The sequence below is a fragment of the Bombina bombina genome, chromosome 5, assembly GCF_027579735.1.
Source record: "Bombina bombina isolate aBomBom1 chromosome 5, aBomBom1.pri, whole genome shotgun sequence".
Lineage (NCBI taxonomy): Eukaryota > Metazoa > Chordata > Amphibia > Anura > Bombinatoridae > Bombina > Bombina bombina.
In genome coordinates, this window is record NC_069503.1 from 677,549,493 (window position 1) to 677,573,574 (window position 24,082).

At 38.2% G+C, this 24,082-nt stretch overlaps 1 protein-coding gene across 4 annotated transcripts in view; it reads left to right on the forward strand.

Annotated features, from left to right (window-relative positions):
* Positions 1-19,543, forward strand: part of ZCCHC2 (zinc finger CCHC-type containing 2) — a 228,741-nt gene extending 209,198 nt beyond the window's left edge. The window contains exons 8-14 of one of the 4 annotated variants that reach the window (XM_053714634.1): positions 3,503-3,560; positions 4,309-4,444; positions 5,575-5,633; positions 5,800-5,888; positions 7,014-7,142; positions 15,583-17,049; positions 17,664-19,543. In XM_053714634.1, the coding sequence (XP_053570609.1) occupies positions 3,503-3,560; positions 4,309-4,444; positions 5,575-5,633; positions 5,800-5,888; positions 7,014-7,142; positions 15,583-17,049; positions 17,664-17,731 (2,006 nt within the window). In that variant the 3' untranslated portion in view covers positions 17,732-19,543. Of the gene's footprint in view, positions 1-3,502; positions 3,561-4,308; positions 4,445-5,574; positions 5,634-5,799; positions 5,889-7,013; positions 7,143-15,582 lie in introns of all 4 variants that reach the window. The other 3 variants (XM_053714635.1, XM_053714636.1, XM_053714637.1) reach the window with 3 other exon arrangements.
* Positions 19,544-24,082: the final 4,539 nt, after the last annotated feature.

Below are 24,082 nucleotides of genomic sequence, written 5' to 3' on the forward strand. Positions count from 1 at the left end.
TCGGGTTCTTCATTCCATTCCGCGCCCTTTGGTGGCTCAGTGTATGGAAGTAATCGGCTTAATGGTAGCGGCAATGTACATAGTGCCGTTTGCACGCTTACATCTCAGACCGCTGCAACTATGCAGGCTCAGTCAGTGGAGCGGGGATTACACAGATTTGGCCCCTCAACTGAATCTGGACCAAGAGACCAGGGATCCTCTTCCCTGGTGGCTATGGCTATCTCGGATCCATCTGTCCAAAGGTATGACCTTCGCAGGCCAGATTGGACTATTGTAACAACAAATGCCAGCCTTCTAGGTTGGGGTGCAGTCTGGAACTCCCTGAAGGCTCAGGGATCGTGGACTCAGGAGGAGTCTCTCCTTCCAATAAATATTCTGGAACTAAGAGCGATATTCAAGGCTCTTCAGGTTTGGCCTCAGTTAACAACTCTGAGGTACATCAGATTTCAGTCGGTCAACATCACGACTGTAGCTTACATCAACCATCGAGGGGGAACAAGAAGTTCCCTAGAGATGTTAGAAGTTTCAAAAATAATTCACTGGGCAGAGATTCACTCTTGCCACCTATCAGCTATCCATATCCCAGGTGTAGAGCACTGGGAGGCGGATTTTCTAAGTCGTCAGACTTTTCATCCGGGAGAGTGGTAACTCCATCCGGAGGTATTTGCACAACTGATTCTCCGTTGGGGCAAACCAGAACTGGATCTCATGGCGTCTCGCCAGAACGCCAAGCTTCCGTGTTACGGATCCAGGTCCAGGGATCCCAAGGCGACACTGATAGATACTCTAGCAGTGCCCTGGTCTTTCAACCTGGCTTATGTGTTTCCACCGTTTCCTCTGCTCCCTCGACTGATTGCCAAGATCAAGCAGGAGAGAGCATCGGTGATTCTGATAGCACCTGCGTGGCCACGCAGGACCTGGTATGCAGATCTAGTGGACATGTCATCCTTTCCACCATGGTCTCTGCCTCTGAGACAGGACCTTCTACTTCAGGGTTCTTTCAACCATCCAAATCTAATTTCTCTGAGGCTGACTGCCTGGAGATTGAATGCTTGATTTTATCAAAGCGTGGCTTCTCCGAGTCAGTTATTGATACCTTAATACAGGCACGAAAGCCTGTCACCAGGAAAATTTACCATAAGGTATGGCGTAGATATCTTTATTGGTGTGAATCCAAGGGTTACTCATGGAGTAAGGTCAGGATTCCTAGGATTTTATCTTTTCTCCAAGAAGGTTTGGAAAAAGGATTGTCGGCTAGTTTCTTAAAGGGACAGATTTTTGCTCTGTCTATTCTTTTGCACTAGCGTCTGGCAGATGTTCCAGACGTTCAGGCATTTTGTCAGGCTTTAGTTTGAATCAAGCCTGTGTTTAAACCTGTTGCTCCACCATGGAGCTTAAACTTGGTTCTTAAGGTTCTTCAAGGAGTTCCGTTTGAACCTCTTCATTCCATAGATATCAAACTTTTATCTTGGAAAGTTCTTTTTTTTTTTTTTTTTTTTTTGGTGGCTATTTCCTCGGCTCTTAGAGTATCTGCCTTACAATGTGATTCTCCTTATCTGATTTTTCATACGGATAAGGTAGTCCTGCGTACCAAACCTGGGTTCTTACCTAAGGTGGTATCTAACAAGAATATCAATCAAGAGATTGTGGTTCCATCCTTGCGTTACACAATCTGGACGTGGTCTGTGCTTTAAAGTTTTACTTACAAGCTACTAAAGATTTTCGTCAAACATCTGCTTTGTTTGTTGTCTACTCTGGACAGAGGAGAGGTCAAAAGGCTTTGGCAACCTCTTTTTCTTTTTGGCTAAGAAGCTTAATCCGCTTAGCCTATGAGACTGCTGGACAGCAGCCTCCTGAAAGGATTACAGCTCATTCCACTAGAGCTGTGGCTTCCACTTGGGCCTTTAAAAATGAGGCTTCTGTTGAACAGATTTGCAAGGCGGCGACTTGGTCTTCGCTTCATACTTTTTCAAAATTTTACAAATTTGATACTTTTGCTTCTTCGGAGGCTATATTTGGGAAAGAGGTTTTAACAGGCAGTGGTTCCTTCCATTTAAGTTCCTGCCTTGTCCCTCCCTTCATCCATGTACTTTAGCTTTGGTATTGGTATCCCACAAGTAATGGATGATCCGTGGACTGAAAACACAATTTATGCTTACCTGATAAATTTATTTCTCTTGTGGTGTATCCAGTCCACAGCCCGCCCTGTCATTTTAAGGCAGGTAATTTTTAAATTTAAACTACAGTAACCACTGCACCCTATGGTTCCTCCTTTCTCGGCTTGTTTTCGGTCGAATGACTGGCTATGACAGTTAGGGGAGGAGCTATATTACAGCTCTGCTGTGGGTGTCCTCTTGCAACTTCCTGTTGGGAATGAGAATATCCCACAAGTAATGGATGATCCGTTGACTGGTTACACCACAAGAGAAATACATTTATCAGGTAAGCATAAATTGTGTTTTTTCCATTTTCCTTCGGCTAAAAGACTGGGGATTATGGGTAAGGGAAGTTACACTTAAAGGGACATAATACTCATATGCTAAATCACTTGAAACTGATGCAGTATAACTGTAAAAAGCTGACCGGAAAATATCACCTGAGCATCTCTATGTAAAAAAGGAAGATATTTTACCTCACAATCTCCTCAGCTCAGCAGAATAAGTTCTGTGTAAAAAGTTATACTCAGCTGCTCCCAGCTGCAGGTAAAAAAATTAAAATAAATGAAGAAATGAACAGCAGCCAATCGGCATCAGCAGTGCTGAGGTCATGAACTCTTACTGTGATCTCATGAGATTTGACTTAACTCTCATGAGATTTCATAGTAAGCTTCCTTTACCTGATTGGTGAAATAATATGAGAGTGCACGATGCTAGTCCCTTCAGATGTCCCAGGACAAACACACTAAAATGCTGCTTAGAAATCCTTTACAATGGGAGGTGGCTACTGAGGAACTTTTGAGGTAAAATATCTTTCTTTTTTACATAGAGATGTTCAGGTGATATTTTCTAATCAGCTTTTTACAGCTATGCTGCATCACTTTCAAGTGTTTAAACATTTGGGTATTATGGCCCTCTAACATATTTGCTGGGTTGCTCTTTGCCACCTCCTGCTGGCCAGGAGTTGAATATCCCACTAGTAAATGGAATGACGTTGTGGACTCTCCATGCCCAGAAAGAAAGAAATTTATCAGGTAAGCATAATTTTTTTTTTTTTTTTTTTTCATGTTTTGTCTGAGCACTAACCAATCCAATCCCCCATTTGGTGTTAAAATCATATGTGCTTCATTCTCTTGTATATAATAATTTGTTGAAAAGTAAACATAGGTAGGCTCATAAGAGCCCATGGCATGCATGCCTCTCTTGCACCCTATAGCAGTAAAGATTGCAACAGTGTATAACATTACTACAAACATTGCTGCAGCAGTACAAGTCTATTTTGAAATATTTTACTAAAGGCATGTTACTAATTTTCTCATTTTTTCCCCCCCATAAATTTCTAATAGATGTTCAGCAGCACATGACCATTCACAAGAAACATGGTGGGAAATGTCTGCTTGCAAAGTAAGCAACAACTTATAAATAGTGTGTCATGTTTTTAACACCTCACTTTCTTGCATTTGGAGAAATTACACACTATTCAAATGAAACTTGGTACTGGTAACGTCATTAGTAAAGGACAGATATTTTCTAAGAACAAGTTGTCATGTTTTTATGCTGCCCTATACAGTAAGGATATTTGATCATGTGATAGACTTATGACTGTTATAAATGACCTGATAATCTAATCTGGTTTGAGTTTTAAAGCAGATCTAAATCTGTTCTCCATTGCTGTGTTCTTTATTTAGATATACAGTACCTCCATTTATTTTAGACATCTTTCACTGATCTTATAATTAATTACAATAATTACAGAAGTCTTGAGGTAACTTATTTAATCATTGTTGGTTTAGATAAGATGTAAAGCTTTATAAAATACTGCTCAAAATGTGAAAGAAAGTTTTTCACTGAAAATCTAGGTCAGGAGAAATATTGTTTTTACATAGGACAAGTTTTTGGTTATTGCTTTCTATGGCTTCATACAGATGCTTTGAAGTACCATAGTAAAAACAACAGATTGAAAACCATTTATATACCGTCCTAGTATTAGGTTGTGTGACTTCTAGAAATAATTGGGGACACTGGTAAGCCAGTGTACATTTAACTGTGCATAGAGTATTAAATCTAGCCATACATGCAGAACAATTTTAGTTTCATTTTTCTAAATGTTTCTACAACCCGTGTCCGTTCTAACTCCTTGTAATTGTTTCAGCAGCTCTGTCACCAAAAGCTCATCCCTGGAGGGTCTTCATATGCTGCATCCTGATCAAAATGGTGGAACAGACTGGCAGAAGAAAAGCTGCCCTGGATCTCCACATCCAGACAGTCATACACGACTAGCAGACCAGGTAAAGGCATTATTGAGAAATCCTATAAAATAATAAACATTTATTCTCCAGCCACAGCATGCTAATGTCTTATATGTTATTTTGAGCAAATATGACAATATTCTTTCCAGATAATACAGTATAACCCGTGCTGATATGAGCTCATTTTCAGCAAATTGTCAGCAAGCCTTAATCATGAGGTATATTTCCATACAATGATCAAAACCTCTGAGAATCTCTCAAGTAAATGTATTCTCTTGGTATCATTTGTTGAACAGCTTACCTATGTATGTTGAGTGCACCTGTCTGGAGCATGATATGGCAGCAGTTTTGCGTCATTGCTTTTACCAATGTTATACACCTTTGAGCACTAGATGAGCATTGTTTGCACAATGTATAACATTAAAAGCATTTGTGCTCCAGTTGCTCTTCAATGAATAATATTAAGAAAATAAATTAAAGGACCACTCAATGCAGTAGAATTACAAAGTGCATAATAAAGACAATGGCACTTTGTCAGAGAAAAAAGATGCTGCTAATTTGAAATTCGAAAAAAAAATTCTGCCATTTTCTGGCCCCCTGTATCATGTGACAGACTAGTATACCTCTACCCTGTGGGCTTGTGCACATGCTCAGTAGGATCTTGTTCCCCAGAAAGTGTGAATATAAAAAGACTGTGCAAAATGTGATAATGGAAATAAATTGGAAAGTGTCTTAAAACGGCAAGCTCTTTCTCAATCATGTTTGTTTTGACTTGAGTGACCCTTTTAACATAAGTACATTGGAGTGGGGTTTTTTTTTAATTTATGCAGTATCTGGAAGAAAATTGCAATGAAGAGTTTAAAGTTATCTCCATTCATCTTCTTGAATCTAATAGTTACACCCCCCCCCCAAAAAAAGTGAATTCCTGTATGCATGTAATACCCTTAGCTATTTTTTAATATAGTTTCAAATAGACATTTGGCTTTATTTCAGGGTGTGCATAGCCTAACCTCTCTTTCTGTTGTACATTTGCATATAGTAGCTCTGAGGAGGAGGAGTAGATACAAGTTTCCTCAAACCAAAACCTATCCCCCCCAAAACATTTTGTGCATTATTTTTCTTGTATAACAAGATACACCGTGAAACTTCTTGTGGTTTTTTTTCTGCAGCGAGCAAAAGATAAGTGGAGCCCACGTGCATCTAACAGGGACACTGCAACTTCTGAAAGGTATGGTTGCTTTGCCTGGAGAATAGTCAAATCAGTGTGTCTAAATTGCATGTATAGCTGGTTATTTTTTACCTTCAAAATCATTTTATTATAAAATATTATTTGAACATGGGTCAGAGTATATAGTAGAGAATTGAGTGTGTTAACTCTAACATTTTCTCATCAGAAAGATTTCAGAGAAATTTGATGGCAGAGCAATCAGCAGAACAAATGGAGTGAAACATATACAGAGCTTGGACACCGCTATTATAAAAGGCAAGTACATAGCTTCCTTTATCCTTCTTCTTTTTTTTTTTTTTTTTTTTTTTTAAAGCTTTCTGTTTAGCAAGTCACCTCCCCAAATTTTGAAAATTTCATTCAGTGCCAAACATCTAACATTTTTCTGTTTTAGGAGGACAGATCAACTTGTTAACATTTTCCAAATAACTTTAGGGTTCTGTTTGTTTTGTTATTTAAAAAAAAATTGTCTTAGTTATAACACATAGGTAATTAAGAGATTAAACCACCGCTGTATAACACATGTAGCCTTGTTTTGACACCCTTATTGACTAAAAGACATGCCACTGACATTTTCCCCCTGTTTGCCTCCATTATGGATACTTGGTCAGATAAGCTGTATACAACTTGCTGCCTCATCAGGGTCATACACACGGAGTTGAAGAGTGTGTTGAGCCTGGATGTCTTTTATATTTGTAGCAGCCAGCTAGAAATTACACAAATGGGGGGGGGGGTGCCTTGAACCACTTAATCCACCTGTCAAGTTGCCAGTTCAAAAGGTAATTTGTTGTGGCACACTATATTTGTGAAGTCTTCTTTGGTGTTTGAGGGAGAAAACCCCACAAGCCAGACAAGAAAAAGTAGGCTTATTTAACTTAATACAATTTCCATAGACCGTTCAAGTGTTTATTTGTATATTGGTAGGCCATGCTAAACACTTGAAACATGAGGATTTGACCTTTTTTTTATTGTTAATTATTCCTGTAACACTGTTTTATAAATTCTATGTTTATAAAAGCTAGTCAAAAGTAAACATAAGTAAAATTATTTTTATGTTGAGTACATGGTATGAAAAATGCATTTCGAGTCTGTTTGAAATAAAAATGGGCTTTTTAGTAAGAGGACACGGACAATTTATTGCAAATCAGCTTCTCCTCCTTTCACCCTAAGCTTCACAAACTTAATTTTAGGGTACTCATTTGCAGTCCCCACATTTTTTATTGTTGAACTATTAATGATTTTTGAGTCTTAAATTACTTTGACTCTAAAATGAAGTAAAACTTACTTATTGCTAGCACTGGGTGATTTTCACGCATAGTAGTAGTAGTAACCGCCTCCAATACAGATTTGAAAGAACATTTGTTTTGTCTTTCTTATTTTTAGAGCCAACATTGGAGGTTGGGTCTGGGCATGAAACTTGTGGAGAAACCTCTTCGGAGAGTTACAGTTCCCCTTCTAGTCCCCGGCATGACAGGCGAGAGAGCTTTGAAAGTGAAGAGGAGAGAGACAGAGGTCAGCAGATACATTGTGCATGCCTACCTGTCATTTGTAGTTTGAGAGAGGGCCTTAAACAGTACAGGGTAGAAGCAGGCAAACATTAGGTGCTTTTGTGGCTATGGACTTTTCTCTGAAAATTAGCTCATTAATTGCCTTCCCTTTTCCATTCTTTACCTTTGCTTTGATTATTAAATTACGTACACTACATAACTTTCTATTTTAAGTTCAGCAATTAAGTTTAATGTGGTTTTAACATTTTAAGGCTATAGTTTGCAAATACAAATTGTCACAGCAAACAAAAATGTTATTTGCTAAGAAGTATTAACAAAGACACATTTTAAGAAAAGACGGGCGTTGCCTGTTTACTGTTTCTTCTTTTCTTAAAAATAGTGCAGAGCAATAGTGTTATTAGCTTATTCAAAACCATTTAGAGGGACATTTTAAAGCAGATAATTTTAGAAATATTTTTCTGCTAAGGACAGTTAACCCCTAGATGTCGTCCAGACGTTCCATGCCATCCTAAAAGTGCTGGGCTTAAATTTTGTGGCGTCCTGATCCATTCTGGAAACAAACAGAAGTTGATCCGACTGTGGGACATGCCTAGCAATGCAGGCAGTCCCCAGTAGCCAATCAGCTCTGTTTTTGAAGCACATGATCGCAATGCCGATCATGTGCTTTATTTTTCTTTTTTTATTTACAATCACAACTTGGACGTATTGGTCCATCCTGAAGGGGTTATTGTGCAGTTTGTGATGTCTGCAGTATTTTTGTTTGTTTTAGTACTGTAGATCAAAGGCTTGTACTCCTTACAGATATTTTTGGTAATCCTCTACCAGGGTGAGGAGTTGTGCAGATTCAACTGTTATGCTTGGACTGTTGCTAGTTGCTTATCAGTATGTGCTGAACCTTTTTTGTTTTAGGCCAAAAAATGCTTTTACCCCTTTTTAAATTTTATTAATTCTCTACCAGGCTTAGGTGGTGGTCACTGCATGCTGAAAATACGATATTTAATTAGCCACTATACCTCAGTCAGGCAGTGGGTCCCTTTGGGATTGAGACTTGGTTAGGCAACATGTTCTTCAAACCATCTTTGGACAAATGGATTTTCCCTTTGACACAGATTGTCTTCCTCTTCCAGGGTTCTAAGCCGTTTCAAGTTCTCCTGGACATGGTGCACAGAGGTCCTAAAAGGCTATGCTGACTGTGCTCTGTCCTGTTACCACTTGCTTAGAAGGGCAGTTTTTCTCTATCAATAAACAGTGCTTCAGTCAATATTCTATTTTAATAATTCTGTTTAGTCTTTGTAAAGACCTGGAAAGGAACCTGGTCAGTTATTAGCTGTGTTTGATGATTTCTGGCAACAGCTGAGAAGATATAACTGTTTTTATTTAGTTTTTGGCAATTAAGCCTTCAGATTGATTTATTTGATGGCTACTTTCCAGGGTCAGCATGACAGGGTTACTCAATGTAAAAGTTAGGAAAAAACATAATTTATGTAAGAACTTACCTGATAAATTCATTTCTTTCATATTAGCAAGAGTCCATGAGCTAGTGACGTATGGGATATACATTCCTACCAGGAGGGGCAAAGTTTCCCAAACCTCAAAATGCCTATAAATACACCCCTCACCACACCCACAAATCAGTTTAACGAATAGCCAAGAAGTGGGGTGATAAAAAAGTGTGAAAGCATATAAAATAAGGAATTGGAATAGTTGTGCTTTATACAAAAAAATCATAACCACCAAAAAGGGTGGGCCTCATGGACTCTTGCTAATATGAAAGAAATGAATTTATCAGGTAAGTTCTTACATAAATTGTTTTCTTTCATGTAATTAGCAAGAGTCCATGAGCTAGTGACGTATGGGATAATGACTACCCAAGATGTGGATCTTTCCGCGCAAGAGTCACTAGAGAGGGAGGGATAAAATAAAGACAGCCAATTCCTGCTGAAAATAATCCACACCCAAAATAAAGTTTAATGAAAACATAAGCAGAAGATTCAAACTGAAACCGCTGCCTGAAGTACTTTTCTACCAAAAACTGCTTCAGAAGAAGAAAACACATCAAAATGGTAGAATTTAGAAAAAAGTATGCAAAGAGGACCAAGTTGCTGCTTTGCAAATCTGATCAACCGAAGCCTCATTCCTAAACGCCCAGGAAGTAGAAACTGACCTAGTAGAATGAGCTGTAATCCTTTGAGGCGGAGTTTTACCCGACTCGACATAAGCATGGTGAATTAAGGATTTCAACCAAGATGCCAAAGCTTTCTGACCTTTCCTAGAACCGGAAAAGATGACAAATAGACTAGAAGTCTTACGGAAAGACTTAGTAGCTTCAACATAATATTTCAAAGCTCTAACAACATGCAAAGAATGCAACGATTTCTCCTTAGAATTCTTAGGATTAGGACATAATGAAGGAACCACAATTTCTCTACTAATATTGTTGGAATTCACAACCTTAGGTAAAAATTCAAAAGAAGTTCGCAACACCGCCTTATCCTGATGAAAAATCAGAAAAGGAGACTCACAAGAAAGAGCAGATAATTCAGAGACTCTTCTGGCAGAAGAGATGGCCAAAAGGAACAAAACTTTCCAAGAAAGTAATTTAATGTCCAATGAATGCATGGGTTCAAAAGGAGGAGCTTGAAGAGCCCTCAGAACCAAATTCAAACTCCAAGGAGGAGAAATTGACTTAATGACAGGTTTTATACGAACCAAAGCTTGTACAAAACAATGAATATCAGGAAGATTAGCAATCTTTCTGTGAAAAAGAACAGAAAGAGCAGAGATTTGTCCTTTCAAGGAACTTGCGGACAAACCTTTATCTAAACCATCCTGAAGAAACTGTAAAATTCTCGGAATTCTAAAAGAATGCCAGGAAAAATGATGAGAAAGACACCAAGAAATATAAGTCTTCCAGACTCTATAATATATCTCTCTAGATACAGATTTACGAGCCTGTAACATAGTATTAATCACAGAGTCAGAGAAACCTCTTTGACCAAGAATCAAGCTTTCAATCTCCATACCTTTACATTTAAGGATTTGAGATCCTGATGGAAGAAAGGACCTTGTGACAGAAGGTCTGGTCTTAACGGAAGAGTCCACGGCTGGCAAGAGGCCATCCGGACAAGATCCGCATACCAAAACCTGTGAGGCCATGCTGGAGCTACCAGCAGAACAAACTAGCATTCCTTCAGAATATTGGAGATTACTCTTGGAAGAAGAACTAGAGGCGGAAAGATATAGGCAGGATGATACTTCCAAGGAAGTGATAATGCATCCACTGCCTCCGCCTGAGGATCCCGGGATCTGGACAGATACCTCGGAAGTTTCTTGTTTAGATGAGAAGCAATCAGATCTATTTCTGGGAGTTCCCACATTTGAACAATCTGAAGAAATACCTCTGGGTGAAAAGACCATTCGCCCGGATGCAACGTTTGGCGATTGAGATAATCCGCTTCCCAATTGTCTATACCTGGGATATGAACCGCAGAGCTTAGACAGGAGCTGGATTCCGCCCAAACCAGAATTCGAGATACTTCTTTCATAGCCAGAGGACTGTGAGTCCCTCCTTGATGGGTCTGAAGGAATTCTCCTTCTTGGGTACAATGAAGAGATTCGAATAAAACCCCAGCCCCTTTTCCAAAACTGGAACTGGCATAATTACTCCAGCCAACTCTAGATCTGAAACACATTTCAGAAATGCTTGAGCTTTCACTGGGTTTACTGGGACACGGGAAAGAAAAAATCTCTTTGCAGGAGGTCTTATCTTGAAACCAATTCTGTACCCTTCTGAAACAATGTTCTGAATCCAAAGATTGTGAACAGAATTGATCCAAATTTCTTTGAAAAAACATAATCTGCCCCCTACCAGCTGAGCTGGAATGAGGGCCGCACCTTCATGTGGATTTAGAAGCTGGCTTTGCTTTTTTGGATTTATTCCAGACTGGAAATGGTTTCCAAACTGAAACTGCTCCTGAGGATGAAGGATCAGGCTTTTGTTCTTTGTTGAAACGAAAGGAACGAAAACGATTATTAGCCCTGTTTTTACCTTTAGATTTTTTTATCCTGTGGTAAAAAAGTTCCTTTCCCACTAGTAACAGTTGAGATAATAGAATCCAACTGAGAACCAAATAATTTATTACCCTGGAAAGAAAGGGAAGTAGAGTTGATTTAGAAGACATATCAGCATTCCAAGTTTTAAGCCATAAAGCTCTTCTAGCTAAAATAGCTAAAGACATAAACCTGACATCAACTCTGATAATATCAAAAATGGCATCACAGATAAAATTATTAGCATGTTGAAGAAGAAGAATAATATTATGAGAATCATGATCTGTTACTTGTTGCGCTAAAGTTTCCAACCAAAAAGTTGAAGCTGCAGCAACATCAGCCAATGATATAGCAGATTACCTGAACACAGATAAGCTTTTCTTAGAAAGGATTCAATTTTCCTATCTAAAGGATCCTTAAAGGAAGTACCATCTGCCGTAGGAATAGTAGTACGTTTAGCAAGGGTAGAAATAGCCCCATCAACTTTAGGGATTTTGTCCCAAAACTCTAATCTGTCGGACGGTACAGGATATAATTGCTTAAAACGTTTAGAAGGAGTAAATGAATTACCCAAATGATTCCATTCTCTGGAAATTACTTCAGAAATAGCACCAGGAACAGGAAAAACTTCTGGAATAACCACAGGAGATCTAAAGACCTTGTCTAAACGTTTAGATTTAGTATCAAGAGGACCAGAATCCTCAATTTCTAATGCAATTAGGACTTCTTTAAGTAAAGAACGGTCCATTTTAAATAAATATGACGATTTATCAGCATCAACCTCTGAGACAGAATCCTCTGTATCAGAAGAATCATTAGAATCAGAATGATGATGTTCATTTAAAAATTAATCTGTATAAAGAGAAGTTTTAAAAGACTTTTTATGTTTACCAGAAGGAGAAATAACAGACATAGCCTTCTTAATTGATTCAGAAACAAAATCTCTTATGTTATCAGGAACACTCTGAACATTAGATGTTGATGGAACTGCAACAGGTAATGGTACTTTACTAAAGGAAATATTTTCTGCATTAACAAGTTTGTCATGACATGTAATACAAACAACAGCTGGAGGAACAACTACCAAAAGTTTACAGCAGATACACTTATCTTTGGTAGTTCCAGCACCAGGCAACGATTTTCCAGTAGTATCTTCTGACTCAGTTGCAACGTGGGACATCTTGCAATATGTAATAGAAAAAACAACATATAAAGCAAAATTGATCAAATTCCTTAAATGACAGTTTCAGGAATGGGAAAAAATGCCAGTGAACAAGCTTCTAGCAACCAGAAGCAACAAATAATGAGACTTTAAATAAAGTGGAGACAAATTTGACGCCCACAATATTTGGCGCCTAAATGTTATTAGAGCCAAAAATGACGCCACATCCGGAACGCCAACATTTTTGGCGCGAAAAACGTCAAAAATGACGCAACTTCCGGCGACACGTATGACGCCGGAAATAGAAAAAAAAATTCGCGCCAAGAATGACGCAATAAAATGAAGCATTTTCAGCCCCCGCGAGCCTAACAGCCCACAGGGAAAAGTCAAATTTTAAGGTAAGATAAAAATGATATATTCAAATGCATTATCCCAAATATGAAACTGACTGTCTGAAATAAGGAAATGTTGAACATCCTGAGTCAAGGCAAATAAATGTTTGAATACATATATTTAGAACTTTATAAAAAAAAGTGCCCAACCATAGCTTTAGAGTGTCACAGAAAATAAGACTTACTTACCCCAGGACACTCATCTACATGTTGTAGAAAGCCAAACCAGTACTGAAACGAGAATCAGCAGAGGTAATGGTATATATAAGAGTATATCGTCGATCTGAAAAGGGAGGTAAGAGATGAATCTCTACGACCGATAACAGAGAACCCATGAAATAGACCCCGTAGAAGGAGATCATTAAATTCAAACAGGCAATACTCTCCTCACATCCCTCTGACATTCACTGCACGCTGAGAGGAAAACCGGGCTCCAACCTGCTGCGGAGCGCATATCAACGTAGAATCTAGCACAAACTTACTTCACCACCTCCATAGGAGGCAAAGTTTGTAAAACTGATTTGTGGGTGTGGTGAGGGGTGTATTTATAGGCATTTTGAGGTTTGGGAAACTTTGCCCCTCCTGGTAGGAATGTATATCCCATACGTCACTAGCTCATGGACTCTTGTTAATTACATGAAAGAAAAGCCATATTTACTAGTCCAGGACTAGTGGAAATTTTCTAGCCCTGTGTATGTATGTTGCTAGTACAGGAATGCTACTTGCTTAAAGTGAAGGTATACTTAACCCTACTGCCTTGCATTGGATAGACTTCTAAAAATGAGCCAGAGTTTATTTCATCAATTTTTTTTTTTTTCTCTCAAATTTTTAACTTTTTACCACTCCGATAAGTGCAGCTCTCCTGCCTGCCATATTGTCTAATTGATTGCCGATTCTTAAAACGAACCCTTGTTTCCCCCAGGGCGTTCAGTCCCTTTGCATAAACGTCACGGCCCGGGGGGAAACAAGAATTCGTTGTTTTAAGAATCGTCATCTGTCAATCAATTAGACAATATCGTCGGAGCTGTAAAAATTTGAGAAAATAAATAAATATAAAAAAATTTGATTAATTAAACTCTGGCTCATTTTTAATAGTTATCCAGTGTCGTGAGGAAGTAGTGTTAAGTTTACCTTCACTTTAATAAACACATTGTTACTCCCTGCATATGTTAACATTTGTGTGAGCTTCTTGCAAACAATGTTTCAAATGGAGTTTTTTTGTTTTTTTAACATACTGCTTTTTCTTCAGAGACACTAGGTGGTTTTATTTTATTTTTTTGCAATGCCTCACACTATTGAATGTGATTAAAACCATAGTAATAAACACCCTGTAATTTTCGACACATTTTTGTTGTCTTGCTATAGAATAACACATCCGCCAAGTGCAAACTTATTCTCCCAGCCGGTGACACAAGCTGTGCACACCCACAGATAAATGATATTGCCATTTTTTGACAGCTGTATTTGCTTTGCTGTGTTAGTGTGCATTATACTTCATGTGAGCTTTACATTTTTTGCAGTTTTTACACAGTACAGTTACACAAAATATATTTGCAAAAGCACTGAGCACTAATATAGAACAATGCAGCCACTGCAAAAATAAAGAGCTCCTGCTCTGTATTGTTGACCCTAACCTGAAGCACATTATACAGCTGTCAAATAGTTAACCTCATTACTATATAAATTCAAAATAACATGGTGAGTAGTTACTATTCTTTTACAGTTGTGCTCAGCAGTTTTATCTCCCTTTAAGTATGCAGACAACAACGCTAGTCAATCATATTGTTAGCATAAAATACATTGTTTTGACGTTATCAATTAAAGCAAATTATGTTATATGTAGCAGGGTTAGCCTTAAGTCAGCAGAGTGCATTTCAAGTTCTGAGAATTAAAAAAAAAAAACTACAATTTTGAAAACCAAACTACATGAAAATGGGGCAAAATAAATTGCAAAGTTGTTTCATTACACATAACTAGATATTTTACATAAGCGAGGCAAATGTATACTTGTTTTAAACCAACATCTTCATATTTTGGAACAATAACAAATAAAAACTTGACCTCCGGTTGCCACTGTGTGCTTAGCGCCTTGAGGATATTTTTGAGGGAAAATCATTTTTTATCTTGGTAAAATTAAAGCAAATTATGTTATATGTAGCAGGGTTAGCCTTAAGTCAGCAGAGTGCATTTCAAGTTCTGAGAATTAAAAAAAAAAACTACAATTTTGAAAACCAAACTACATGAAAATGGGGCAAAATAAATTGCAAAGTTGTTTCATTACACATAACTAGATATTTTACATAAGCGAGGCAAATGTATACTTGTTTTAAACCAACATCTTCATATTTTGGAACAATAACAAATAAAAACTTGACCTCCGGTTGCCACTGTGTGCTTAGCGCCTTGAGGATATTTTTGAGGGAAAATCATTTTTTATCTTGGTAAAATATTTAGCTGTAACTGGCACGAAGGGGCAGATATATTGGGAAAAGTGACTCCTGAAAACTTTTGGGAGGTTATATATAATGGTGTACTCTTTAATGAGCAAGATTTTAAAAATAGGGTATAATTTAATAAAAAGGTATACAGTATATAGAAAATGAATAACAAATGCAGGAGCTCTCATGATTTGTCAATCCCTGATTAATATCAAACAGAGTTTAGCCACTTGTTGTTTGTCATTAAAACACAACTATCACAAGAGTTACAGTTAAATGTACATTTATTTATTTTTTGGCGGGTGGGGGGTTCTTTTTATGACCCATTAGTTAACATTTATTTTAAATCCTATTATATTTGTATTGATTGTATGTAACATTCTTAATATTTCTCTTTCACAGATACTGATAGTAACTCTGAGGATTCCGCAAAACACAGTGTTTCCAGCTTCACGGCCAAGCTGCCTACTTCTCATAGTAACAGCACTGAAACTCCAGTAGATGATACTTTAAATACTTCCAAGTTCCACATTACCTTCATGCCTAATTTGCCCTGCGGGATGTACAGTGGTGCAGAAAAAACAGAAACTATGCTATCACCACCGCTTCCTGCAGAAGGAAAAGCAATTGGTTTGCTTGTTACTAGCCCATTGTCTTTGTCTCCGGTGAGAGAAACGTATAACCAGGGCTCATTTGGAATTAGTGTTCCAGCTGTTTCATCAAATATTGGAGAATCCGAAAAGCGCATTGATGTGCTGAATTCCTCTTTACCTGTGCCATCGACTTTCCTCTCTCGCAATTGTTCTCTCAGCAACCCTGCATTGACTCTACCAATTCACAGGCTAAAAGTGTCCTCTCAGGGGCCATCTGAGGCCTGTACACTGAATGGTTCTACACAGACTAGCTTGGGCTTGGGATCTGCCACCACTGGATTTATTTCTGTTCATAGTCCAGGAGGATTTGCAGTACCTCCTGTAACAGCTTCAGATCCTCTATTGAAACCTCAAGTAGTTGGACTTAATCAGGTAGTGCCTCATCCTGATGGAAATGCAGGGGCCCTTCCACCTTCTACAAATCTAAAGTTAGTTCTTCCAGCAAATAGCATGTCTCCAGCTCCCCCATCAGTCTCTTACCCTTTGTCTGGAGCCACACTTGCAACAGGTGTATTGCCTACTCAGAACACCAATGTGCTCAATGCTGCTGTCACTGCTGTTTCATCTCAGCCAGGCAATGTTGCCATGGGGCAGGTGCAAGCTACTATTCCTCCTGCTGTTCCCACCCACACTCCTGGCCCAGCCCCAAGTCCTAGCCCAGCGCTGACTCATAGTACTGCACAGAGTGACAGCACATCATTTATCAGTGCTGCGGTTGGGAATACCAGCACAAATGGCTCTCTCTTACCACCACAGCAGATGGGTCCAGGCGCTTGCGGCTCTTGTGGGCGCCGATGCGGCTGTGGAAACAATGGAGTACCTGTCGGTAGTTACTTTTATGCCAACCCCATTCATGGACAGGTGTACAGAGTCCCTCCTTTCTTTACTTTGCCATCCATTTGTAATGGCACCTACCTCAACCAAGCACATCAGAGCAATGGGACACAGCTTCCCTTCTTCCTTTCTCAAGCACCCTACACCAATGGACTAATGCATGACCCTGTGCTTGGGGGCCAGGCCAACTATGGTATACAGCAGGTGCCAGGTTATGGACAGCGGTACTTTCAAATGTACACAGGACCTGTACACAGTACTGTACCAAATGCCAATGGATCAGGGCCCAAGAAAACTGGAAATATCTCGTGCTACAATTGTGGGGTAGCTGGGCATTATGCACAGGACTGTAAACAGCCTACTTTGGAGGCCAGTCAGCAAGGTAATCGCGATAGCTCCCAAAGGACTTGTTTCTAAATGTCTTTGTGTGTCTCCTTTTTTCCCCACATGGTGACTGTGGTCTAGATGTTTGTACATCTGTGTGTGTGTGTGTGTATATATACTGTGCTCTCGCTTTACTGTTTACAACAGTGCAAAGTGTCATGTTGGATTTTATTCACCATTGCCATATTTCCTTTAAGGTATACCTGTGGAACAAAAAAAAATATTAAGGTACAGTGGCTTAATATGCCGCTATATTCTGATATTGTTTGTATTCTTTTGATGCCTAATTGTTTATAAACCCTGTGCCTCTGTAACTCCTTGTTGGTATTCAGTGTTACAGTTGCTCAGAACATTACCTGAAGTGTTATTTACCTTGGTAAATGAAGGAAAATGGTGGATTTCACCCCAACATAGGAATTGTATATGATTAAATACTGTTTATATGGGAACTCTGCTTTCAGTTTCTTTCACACTTAACGGTTAAATTTTGAGTTTAAGAAACTGTTATTTTCTTTAATTTCTTATTTCCCTTTGATTCATTTTTCAACATTTTTTTTTGTTTTGATTGTTTCCTTGTAAGCACTGACTTAGAAGTTCTCTTTCCTGTTTTAGGCACTTACAGGCTGAGGTATGCACCTCCCCCTTCCCCTTCCCATGATACCATGGATTCTACTGACTGAAACAATCCACAAAATTAAAAAATAAATTACCATAATTTTAAGGTATGGAAGTTTTGTTGGCCTTGGGTTTAAACACTTTGCCAGTGCATTTTAAGGAGAAAAGAATCCTTCATTACTGGTGCCATTAAATCCAAGTAATGAACTCAAGATGAATAATATATAGGCAAATGCTCACTGCTCACATATGTTACTGGACACAGCTATTTCTGAAACAGAAGAAGAAAATGTTGAATGGAAAGGGCAATGATTAACAGAGCTACCAGACCAGGAGAAGCTGAAGCCCTGGGGTCTTCTGATTAAAGTTGCTATCTTGCTTCCTTACACCATCTCTTCTGTGCATCTTGGACACGTGAAAGGCCAATTTTCTTCCTTCAGGGAATGCATGGTTAATTTAAAAAATAATCTAAAAACTTGTACCTGTGCACATGCACCTAGCTACACATATATAAAATTACTTGGATTAATGTTTGCCATCTTTTTTACTCTTGACGTTTTTAGGCAACCTATTAAATTACAAGCTTGGTTATTGTTGGAGTTGAAAATACAAGGTAAAGCATGGCTCAAACCAAGTGTTTGGCTACAGCTGTTTTATACTCTAACAATAATGAAAGAAAATATTAGTTCATTTAGTTAACTTATTTAAATTTAGGTACAGGCATTGTTTACCTATGAGGACATTTTTTTGTTAAGAGCTATATTCTTACAATTTATATTGGGCTGTGGCAGTTTAACTTCCAGTTAAGTTCCATCCATATTTACAGTATTTAATATAAAATATTTTTTCAGTCCTTCCTTTCATGTTGACTATGTCTACCATTGAGTGTAAATTATAATGTGAAAGACTGAATTTGTGTATTAAACATGTTAGTGTCATATCAAAGAACTAATGCTGCTGTTTTTTTGTTTTTTATTTAAATAGCCAACATATGCACTAAATGTTCCAGGTAATATTTGATTTTCCTATGTGCACTGACGTTATCTGGAAGGAGAGTGTGTGTATGGGAATCTTGTGTTTTGAGAGCAGTTTGTTTACCAGCACCATATGTCTCCAGTTTGTGGGGGGGGGATTGTTTTGTTTTTTAAATCTTCATTCCTTGTGAATTTTGTATTTTTTATTTTCTTTAAATCAAAATTCTCTTTGGGCTACTCCGGCATTTAAATATTATACCATTTCACCACAAGTAAAAAGTTGGCTTAAGAACTATTAAATTAAAGCTGGAAGATACTGCTAGACTGTATAAATACCGGTGATAAAACAAACAAAAAAGATCTGGTTCTAAGTGTAAAACACCAGTCTTTTGTTAAGCCGCTTATGAATTTCAAAACTTGAAAAAGGAAAAAAAAAAATATATTGATTACATATTTTTTCTTAAGTAATGTTTTTATATAGTATTGAAAGAAAGCAACATTTATTCAAAGCAAGCTGAGTGAGTGGTTGGGGGGGAGAGTTGCAAGGGATAGTTAATATGGAGCTTTAATTTAAAAAAAAAAAAATCTTATAAATATTTTATTTGATCTAGATATTTTTTGACCTGATTTAATTGTTAAAATACAGTTGAGCTGTTCTAGTGAAGGTAGTGAAAGACTCCTCATTGGTTGAAATGACAGCCAGGACTGCCTGATGGAGATTTAAAAATTCTGTACTGTAAACAGGAGTTGATACCTTCTCTTTATTTGTATGTTTACCATATTCTTTGATATTTCAATTGTTATGTACTGGAAATGTTACTTATATTTCTAGAAAAGATTTTGGATTTTATGCAACTTATTTCCTTGAATTCCTTGAACAGCAATAAAAAGATGAAAGCATGATTTGTGTATATTGCTTATTTTTTATTGTCTTTGGTTTTGTAATTTTTAGGGAATCTTCATGATGGGGATTTAAAAAATATTTACATTTGTATACTTGTAAGCATTATGGTATAAACAATGCCTGTAAAGTGGTTTGTGTAATAATACACCTGGTATACAGTAGTATACTGTTTGTATTCCCGTGGATAGAAAAGGTTAGAATAAAGGGTGTATGCAACCCAGAACAATGGGAAAATAAAGTCAAAATTAAATGTGATTTAAATAGATCATGTCATTTTATACAACTTTCCTATATACTTCTACTATCAAATGTATTTTGTTCTCTTGATATCCTTTGTTAAATAGTTAACCTAGGTATGCTGGTACGAGCTCAGGAGTGTGCAACTGTCCTTAGCATAATATGGCTGCAGTATTTACAACAATGTCTGTAGCAATGTTATACACTGATGCAAACACGGCTGACATAGAATGCTAGTCCTCAAAACACCTGAAGTCCTATGAGCCTACCCAGGATTATACTTCAACAAAAGATACCAAGAGAACAAAACAAATCTGATAATAGAAATTGTGAAAGTTTTTTAAAATTACACGATCTATCAAGACCATTGAAGTTTAATTGACTTTACTGTCCCTTTTATTTTCCCCAAATTCAGACTTCAAGGACAACAAACTACACAATTAAGGTCTCTGCTTAAGTGATGTCCAAATTAAAGCCCTTGGTCTACAATACAGCCATCCAACACTTCTTACCCCAATACTCATCCATATATTTGTTTGCATCAAACAGTGCTCCACACCTTTCTAAATGGCTCATTCCTCTTCCAACTATGGCACTCACTGCCATCCATCAGAATTCCCATGCAAGGTGTTAAGGCATGTGTTCTCATCAATAACTATTTAAAAGGACAGTATACACCAATTTTGATATAACTGCATGTAATAGACAATATTGTAAAGAAGAATATGCACACATACTGATATAAAAATCTAGTATACAAACTTACTTAGTGTTGTTAAGGTTAAGCTGGGACACCCATTGAAAGGAGCTGAGAGCAGGAAGAGCAGACCCTCCCCATCTCCTCCCTCCCCTGCATAGAAAAAAAAATTATACAAAAAGGAGCAAGCGGGAATCTATAGACATCTGTATACAGCTGAAACTTTGGGGCTTTGTTAGGAATCTGAAAACCAGCACAATTTTATTTAAAAATAAGCAACACTATACATTTTTACAAAAACACCCCCAGATGGGCTATATAAATGGATAATCTATGAAACATTTATGCAGAGAAAAATCTAGTGTACAGTATCCATTCTAAACTTTTGAGTGCTAACAACGGCATGGAGCTGTCACTAGGTTTCACCCTCAGGTGCTAACGACGGCTTCATGTCGTCGCTAGGACTCACTAACCTTGAGGGGGGCCTAAGGGCCCCCATCTCCCTCCACTCGTCCGATCTTGCCCTCATATTGAAGAGCAGGCTCGGGGCTTCACACAGAGCGTGATGATGTCATCACGCATTGAAGCGATGACGTCATCACACAACTTTATTTACATGGAGAGATGGGGGCATGTTGCTTAGATGCCCATATCTTGGACATCTAAGCAGCTAAAGACCCCCAAGACCCACCATTGTAAAGGCAATCGCCTCAAATTTCCAATGATGTAAGTCTTTAAACTGTTAAAAATAAATACATTCAAAGATTACTTAAAAAATAAGGTTGTCTCTAAAGGCACATAAATCAAAATTGCCTAGAGACCCCCAGATTTCCCTAAAATATTAGTCCCTGTTTTCTTTCATGTAAGTGGCAAGAGTCCATGAGCTAGTGACATATGAGATATACATTCCTATCAGGAGGGGGTAAAGTTTCCCAAACCTCAAAATGCCTATAATACACCTCACACATACCTTAGTTTTACAAACTTTGCCTCTCATGGAGGTGGTGAAGCAAGTTGTGCTTGATTTTCTTCTGTGATAGGCGCTTCTAAGCATATTGAAGCCCAGTTCCTCTCAAAGTACAGTGTTTGTCGGATGGGGAGAACAAAAAGCTAGCTCAACTATAATATGTAATATTTTATCTAAAATCTTATAAATGAGGTGCATTCTGGATATAATTTATACAAAAGGAGTATTGAAGAAAAGTTGATGAACCAAAATAAGGTACGTCCAAAAGACCAGAGATAAAGCACACTCACTATCTACAGAGAGTAACAGACAAATAGGGTAATATGTAAAAAGAGTAAATTTTATGTAATCATAAATATATAAAAACCAACATACATACATATGTATGACTATACACATGAAGTCAATCAAGACAAACATACACAGCACAGGGGCCCCTCACAAAAGGAGAGCATTTTTAGCCGGCTAGATGAGTTCATGTATTGCACCATATGCAATTCAGCATTGGAAATATACAATAGATAGTTCTGCATCAGTATGAGGAATAACAACCGCTGATTATAAAGCAAAGCACAGTACCTCAAGCAAACAAGCGAAGACACACTGTCTTAATGTTCCATAACAAGGACAGGTTTAAGTACACCTGTCAGGATATTATAGACTGTTCATCATGTACATGTTAGTAAGCTAGCAAGCAGTAGTGGATAATGGTTGTTAGGATGCAAAAGTAATAAGAGCCAGCATAAAAACGCTCAGTATAGTTCTTTCAAGTACATGGACCAAGGATAGGTATCCGTATGAGCACTAGCAAGTGAAAACGCCAACCGGGCCACCGTGAACCAAGCCGCCAACTCCACTGGTCTCAAATGTCAGGTATATTACCTCTCCTTCAGCTAGTCAGTATCACCATGTAGCTCACTCCACCTGGTCAATAAGGTTCAGCAAAGTATAGTGGGGGATACCAAGAGTCGAGCGCTGCACACCAACGCGTCCTCTTGAGCGGCGAGGTTACCAATCAATATTTTAAAACTGTGCTATTTTCAGGACTCTTCAGGCGTGGCAACTATTGAAGAGATAAGTTTTCATTAGTTTTCAGACAATATCACAACAGTGGCATATGTCAATCATCAAGGAGGGACTCGCCGTCCTTCAGCAATGAAGGAAGTATCATGGATACTTTCTTGGGTAGAATCCAACTCTTGTCAAATTTGTGTGATTCATATCCCAGGTGTAGACAATTGAGAAGCGGATTATCTCAGCCGTCAGACTTTACATCCGGGGAATGATCTCTCCACCCAGATGTTTTCATCTTGTACAGATGTAGGGTCTAACAGAAATATATCTGATGGCCTCTCGATTAAACAAGAAGCTTCCCAGATACCTTTCCAGGTCCAGGGATCCTCAGGTGGAGATGGTGGATGCCTTAGCAGTTCCTTGGTTTTACCAACCTGCTTATGTTTTTCCACCTCTGGTTCTTCTTCCAAGGGTGATTTCCAAGATCATAATAGAACAATGTCATGTGTTTCTGATAGCACCAGTATGGCCTCACAGGTTTTGGTATGCGGATTTTGTCCGGATATCCAGTTGCCAGCCTTGGCCACTTCCTTTAAGGCCAGACCTTCTGTCTCAAGGGACCTTTTTCCATCAGGATCTCAAATCTCCAAATTTGAAGTCATGCAAATTGAATGCTTAGTCATAGAGGTTTCTCTGACTCAGTGATTAGCACTATGATACAGGCTCCTAAGTCTGTTTCAAGGAAAATCCATCATTGGGTTTGGAAAACCTATATTTCATGGTGTTCCACTCATTATTCTTTCAGAATTCCTAGGATTTTACAGTTTCTTCAGGATGGTTTGGAAAAGGGTTTGTCTACAAATACTTTGAAAAGACAAATTTCTGCTCTATCTGTCTTATTTCATAGAAAGATTGCTAAACTTCCTGATTTTCACTGTTTTGTTCAGGCTTTGATTCGTATTAAACCTGTTATTAAATCTATTTCTCCTCCTTGGGGTCTTAATTTGGTTTTGAAGATTTTACAGGCTCCTCCTTTTGAGCCTATGCATTCTCTGGATTTTAAACTACTTTCTTAGAAAGTGTTATTTCTTTTGGCTATCTGTTCTGCTAGAAGAGTTTCTGAATTGTCTGCTCTCTCTTGTGAGTCTCCTTATCTTATTTTCCATGAAGATAAAGCTGTCATGCAGACTTCATTTAAATTGTTGCCTAAAGTTGTGAATTCCAACAACATCAATAAGGAAATTGTTGTTTCTCCAACATAGGTGTGTCCGGTCCACGGCGTCATCCTTACTTGTGGGATATTCTCTTCCCCAACAGGAAATGGCAAAGAGCCCAGCAAAGCTGGTCACATTATCCCTCCTAGGCTCCGCCTTCCCCAGTCATTCTCTTTGCCGTTGCACAGGCAACATCTCCACGGAGATGGCTTAGAGTTTTTTTGGTGTTTAAATGTAGTTTTTATTCTTCAATCAAGAGTTTGTTATTTTAAAATAGTGCTGGTATGTACTATTTACTCTGAAACAGAAAGAGATGAAGATTTCTGTTTGTAAGAGGAAAATGATTTTAGCAACCGTTACTAAAATCGATGGCTGTTTCCACACAGGACTGTTGAGAGGAATTAACTTC